This window comes from Anabas testudineus, chromosome 17 (genome assembly GCF_900324465.2).
Source record: "Anabas testudineus chromosome 17, fAnaTes1.2, whole genome shotgun sequence".
NCBI lineage: Eukaryota > Metazoa > Chordata > Actinopteri > Anabantiformes > Anabantidae > Anabas > Anabas testudineus.
In genome coordinates this window covers 8,014,071-8,020,227 of record NC_046626.1, presented here as the reverse complement: position 1 = coordinate 8,020,227, position 6,157 = coordinate 8,014,071, and the positions used below count along the sequence as shown (strand labels likewise).

The 6,157-nt window shown below is 42.0% G+C and overlaps 1 protein-coding gene across 1 annotated transcript; it reads left to right on the top strand.

Moving 5' to 3' along the window:
* The first annotated feature begins 271 nt into the window (after positions 1–271).
* On the top strand, positions 272–2,583 carry gadd45aa (growth arrest and DNA-damage-inducible, alpha, a). The gene is made up of 4 exons (XM_026375447.2): positions 272–454; positions 959–1,060; positions 1,228–1,453; positions 1,745–2,583. The coding sequence occupies exons 1-4, from the start codon at positions 405–407 to the stop codon at positions 1,856–1,858; spliced, it is 492 nt and encodes a 163-aa protein (XP_026231232.1). The 5' UTR covers positions 272–404; the 3' UTR covers positions 1,859–2,583.
* The last annotated feature ends 3,574 nt before the right edge of the window (positions 2,584–6,157 follow it).

Below are 6,157 nucleotides of genomic sequence, written 5' to 3'. Positions count from 1 at the left end.
TTACGTTGTCCCTGTCTGTCAGTAAGTTCTGTCAACATGAGCTGAGGTGTGTTGCAGCCTCGCGTCCCGAGGCTTAAAAACATTTGTATATTCGTCCAAATGTGAGAGGCCGGCAGCCAGCTGCAGTTACGGTAACAGCCCAGTAACGTTGACGCCTGTTGCTGTGCGTCGGTCCAATCCCGCTTGAGAGCCCGCCCGACACATTAGCATACGACCAATGCTCACAGCTATGCTAATGCTCTCCTCACTGTCGTTGTCCCGGACGGTTTTAATGTGAAGTTGCCAGATTTATCTGTCAGTTGCAGCATAGTGGACGAAAGATAACGAGTGTGTCAAGTCGAGAAGATACCAGGATAACTGCTGCAGTACTACTGTACTCTTTGTCTTAGGCGGATTTGGATTTTATGTACAACATGACATTTGAGGAGCTAAGTGGAGATTATTCTCAAGAAAGGTAAATCACATTAGAACTTATATTATTATTATATTATATTATAAGGTTAACCTGCTACACGTATCATTGGCATTATAATGTCGTTTGCGTGCATTAAACTGATGCATGTGTGGTTAAAGGTACTTTTAAAGGTACTTCTACTGTAACTACTAACTTCTTGTGTACTTGAAGTTGACCGTAGATATTAAAACATTGAATTTGCTGGGTTGACAGACTCACTTCTCAATAGTTAAGTTAGCTAACATAACGCTGCTCCCTGGGCTTAGGTGAACAAAAACTACCAGAAAGCCACATATGTAAGTCTTAAGTAAGTCGTTTCATTTTCCTGCAGCTGCCAAATCCACTTCAGCCACGACACTTACAACAGTGTGGTGATACTGACTTGCTGAAACCAAGCCGGGTGGTTAGCTAGCCTGCTAACGTTAGCCAGAAACTGGACGGTGGAAAGCTTTTTGTGGTTGGGTTGTCATGATGTTAACTAGACAGTTTTTATCCGTGTTGCAGGATGGATTCAGTGGCGAAAGCTTTAGAAGAGGTTCTCACCTCAGCGTTACCGCAGGGCTGCATTACAGTCGGTGTGTACGAGGCTGCCAAGTCACTCAATGTGTAAGTATAACCTTACATGTGCACTAACACCGTGTTACTTAACCCTACTGACAGTCTCATACTGTAGAAGATCCACTAACCCATTACCACACATTTGCTTGACACACTACTGTGATTTTAACATGATATAAATAGGCTAAGAACATGTGTTTTTATTTCCTCCTCAGAGACCCCGATAATGTGGTTTTGTGTATCCTGGCTACTGATGATGAAGATGTGAAAGATGTGGCCCTGCAGATCCACTTCACCCTCATTCAGGCTTTTTGCTGTGAGAATGACATTAACATCCTCAGAGTCAACAACACCCGGCGCCTGGCAGAAATACTTGGAGGAGGAGGGGGTGGAAAACAGAGTGGGGGTGAACCTATGGACCTACACTGTGTCCTGGTCACTGTAAGTATCTAATGCGTTACATGATTTCTAGTGACATAAATGTTTTATGATAAAGGCTGGTGGGGGCATGAGCATGTGAGTGAAACTCTACCACAAGGAAGAACTTGCCCGTACTTGTTCTTGTGAATTTCATAAACATGTTTGACTCCTCCCTGATGACTTGTAAGGAATTTCTATGTAGGGAAGTACCTTGTGTCTGCTTACGCAGGGACTATTTGTGACGCTGTATGTGTTTTAAATGCATTTCAATTATTAGAAATATATTTTGTAAAATATTTTCATTTTTTTCAGAGCCCACATTCCACAACGTGGAAGGACCCCGCTTTGAGTAAAGTGAACCGATTCTGCAGAGAGAGCCGCTGTATGGACCAGTGGGTACCTATCATCAACCTGCCTGAGCGATGAACTTTTGGCTGCAAAAACCTGTGAAATGACTTTAATCTGCACAGGAAGCGTGGTGTGGACCCTGATGGACACGTTGCCACCCAGAGATCAAATTCCAAAGCACTGCTGATGAGGAGAGAAAAATTTGGAAAAAATGAAAAAAATATCCAGCTCTCTACATGGGATGTATTTGTGTGGAGTTGTGTCTGTCAGCCATTGCAACCAAGATGAGATGATGAGGCTTCAGCAGCATCCTGAAGAGGACACCAAAAAGCATGTGTGCTTTTAATGTGAAGCTGGACACTGTACAGAAGGATTATATCATGTATCTGTGTGATAAAGCCTCTGGGACGAGTCAGAAAAGTGAAGAGAAACCAGAACATGGAGCTGTTGAGTGGACCAAGGCATCTGCCTCACTCTGCAGAAACAAAACACTTGTTGAAACACTGGACCTTTGCAATTTCACTTATCTGATTTAAATTGTTAATGTTGATGTTGCTGTTGTCATAATTTAAAAAAGGGAAGGGCTACACATGCAATGAAGACATTCTGTGTATTTAGTGTTTCCTATGCCAGCTGGTGTTTTGCCACAAAGTTAAATAGTTCTTTTGTTACAATTTAAGTTATTTCTAATGATATTTAAGTGTATTTATGTTTCATTTTTTTACATTGACTATTTGCAGAATCGGAATACAACACACAGAATTGTATTGCTGTCAATAAAAAAATATTTTTTGGAACCAGAACTACATGTTATCTGTTTTTTTCATTTCTGGAAATTGTATCAAAGCCGAGCTGAAATCTGACCTTTAGCAGTTGCAGTAAAAGAGAAGTCACGTGCAGATCACCGGGGTCATGTTGGCCTCTGTGGCCTCAATGCCATCTCCGAGCTGAAGAGAACAATAATCCTCACCACTCTCTCTGCACAGGCTTCTGCCTCAGTCAGCAGTTCATGTTCATTCATCCACACAGGTTCCCTTTTCACCAATTCTCAGTGATTTGTTGGACAGTTTAGTTTGCATCTGCACCAGCTGACTTCCTAGAAAAGGAGCATGTGACAACTACAGTGCTGCTTTGTAGAAGAGGAAAATTAGTTCACAGTGCTTATATTTCATATAGTGCTTTACACAGTCTTTATAGTAGAAGCGTTACATGTCTGACATTCAAACAGCAAGGTCGTGTCAGGTGTCATGTTGCAGACTCCCTCCTCCCTCGGGACCAGAATGTGTGGCGTGGTTCGCTGCAAAGCACATGACTTGAACTACTTGGAAAACATTATTCAAGAGGCACTGGCATGCAATATGTTGTGCAAGACTCTCACTGAGCTGCTCCCTGAACTCCTCCGCTACTTTCCAACTTTGTCTTCAGTTGATTTGTAGGGAGCTGAATGTCGGTGATGTCACCAGGTTGATGTAAGCCAGGCAGTCCCCTGTGAAACTGCAGAGTCACGATCACAAGAACAGCGGAGGCCGTCCTTGAGTTGCACAACCCAGTTCAGCTCATGTGAGACATTTGTGACACATTTAATATTACTAAACGGAATGCTTTATAAAACCTTTCAGATAACACTAGTAGTAAAACGCATTGTACGATATTGCAACATTTATTCTTACTGTGCCTCTGTTGTCATTTACTGTTTGACTGTCGCCCTTATTCCTTTTCACTACTCTGTTCACACAACATTTGCATGTTCCCGTGTGTGTGTGTGTGTGTCTTTTCACCAGGTGCTGGCTGGTTTCCTTTGAAATATCCATATCAGGTGAACCAGAAAATGAACATCGTGAACATCCTGAACAGGATAAACAAACATAAAAATAGCTGGATGCAAAGTAGTAACAGTACATTTTTGGATCGGACACAGTGACGCTTGACTAGATTGGTCCTCATAATTATTACAATACCCAGAACCCCCCACTGCATCCATTAATAATAATAAGTGGGCTCACCTACTTCACTGTCATACCTACCTATAGTTCATGAATCATATCCAGGTGGACTCTGACACTGAATGAGGTCAGTGTGCCTTCATATTACCCACACAGGCAGTTATTATAAGATACAGTAAACAGTATAGTAGCTAAACACAGATCCATTCTGGTGTGATGTGATTAAAGTGCACCTGAAACAGTGTTCCCTTGTCCTGGAAAAGCTCCTCTGTCGCGTGGTTCCACTGGCACTGTGTGAAAGGTTGCCTGTTGACTGACTGTGTGGCTGACTGATGTAATGTGGCATTGTTGTGATCGAAGGGAAAAGGCTATTTTAAGAGCTGCACTATGGAGGGCTGATGTAAGTGTGAGGCCACTTCGGCGTTGCAGGGAAGTCAGTCCCGAAAAGACTAAGGTTTGGACTGTTCATTGTCGCCGGTGCGTGCTGACTGCGTGTAGGCTGAAGTTCATGCGCAGTGTTTCCTCTGTGTTTCAAACACAGGGTTTGATGTTCTGATAAATCACTGTGTACTTTGAATTGTCATATATGGGGCAAACTGGGAGCACGTTGCTTAACATGCAGCAGTCATACAGCATAATGTATACAGAACTGCATTATTCTCAAGACTAAGAACATACAGAAATCAGTACAGTGTTCATGGCAGGAAGGAAGGCAAACATCGGGTTAAGATAATAAAATTGCAAAATAAAGGGAAAATTCAACTTACTGTGTGACATTCTACTGGTTTTGATTCAGACAGAGGAGAACTGCCTGACAAAGCTGCAAATCAAAGCATGAAAAAATACACTGATTTCATCATTATTTTTTGGAGTTAGACTGAAAACAATTCCTCTAAAATCAGCTTAATTCAATTACAGTCTTCAGATATCTAAAAAACTGTTTTATTTAAAAGCATTTTAAAAACTTGCAATAGTTTTATTGCAAGTTTTTAATTCTTATTAGTATGGTTACCTCATCTAAACCTCAGCATAGAGTTGCGCAATGCCAACTAGAACACGTCTAATCAGCAAAATCAAGAGTAGAATCTGTCATGCAGAGCCTCATCATAGTGAGCATCACGTGTTATACAGAGATCAAGTGAGAGATTAGTATTTGCCTCTTAAATGTAGTGTGTAGTGTAGAGTAAAATTTTAATGTAGCATAAATTTAAAAAATAGTTTTTAAGTAAAGGACATGGATGAAAGTATTTAGTTTCTTTCCACCACTTGCTAAAGATAAATAATACAATTTAGTCCAAAAAAAAGTTGCACACTGTAATATTTCGTTGGACCACCTTTAGCTTTGGTTGCAGCACACATTGACCGTGGCATCGTTTCAATAAGCTTCTACAATATCACAACACTTATTCTCATCCAGGCACTGGGTATGACGGGTGCATCAGTTCACCTACCTCTCTTCACTCTGGAACAGGGTAAATCTGGACTCATCAGACCACATGACCTTCTTCCATTGGACAGTTCTTAACCCAGTTTTAGTTTCAGCAATGTTGTTTTCTTTGCTTGATTCGTGCCAATAATGTGACTCTTCTGAAACAGATTAACATCTCTTCCACGACCACAGGATGTGTCTTCAGACATGGGTTTTTTACTCACTGCATCAGTTTGGGTTAAATAACTTGTTGCCAGGTGAAAAATAATCAGTAATCATCAATTGGAGGCTCTTAGCTATTTGCTTAGTTAAATCCAGGTGGTGACTTTCTTTCTTTTTGGACAGTGTGTAAAGAAGACGTTACTCTGGGAATACTGCCATTCCAGAATTATAGCAGGCTTAGTATCTTTTGTGTTATCTATGAGCAGCTGGGCCTACCAGAAGAACAGGAGTGTCACTGTGGCCCGCTCCATCAACCAGCACCCTCCACCCACCATCCTCACCCTCCAGTTCTCCCTGTCTCCCTTCCTCTCCCACACATCAGCACATTCCTACACTCTGACACTGTAACTGCCAGGCACATGTTCAGCGAGCCAGCCTGCGGGCCGCTGGCCGTATGCCCTCCGATTCTCACATTGCTGCACAATGACAAACTGGGATTACTGCAGAGGCTGTGCTCTGGTGGCCTTCAGAGTCATTCATGCTTATAGAGAACATCCAGGCAGCCTGTAGCGTGTCAGTGCACATCAGGAATATTTATGAATACTGGTGAAAAGAACACTATATTTGACTATTAATAAAGAAGTTCCTCAGTTTACACAATACTAATGCACTTGTTTTAAGTGTGAGAACTGTCCGATTCAGTATTTTTGCAGTCGCTACAATTGCTGATACTGTGTTCCTACTATTGTGTGCAGCTCCTGCTGGCCAGAAACAAGGTCAGAAAGACCCGAGTGGCCACCAACTGAGAATGAAAACAGACTCTCAGGCTAAGCAGACATGTTC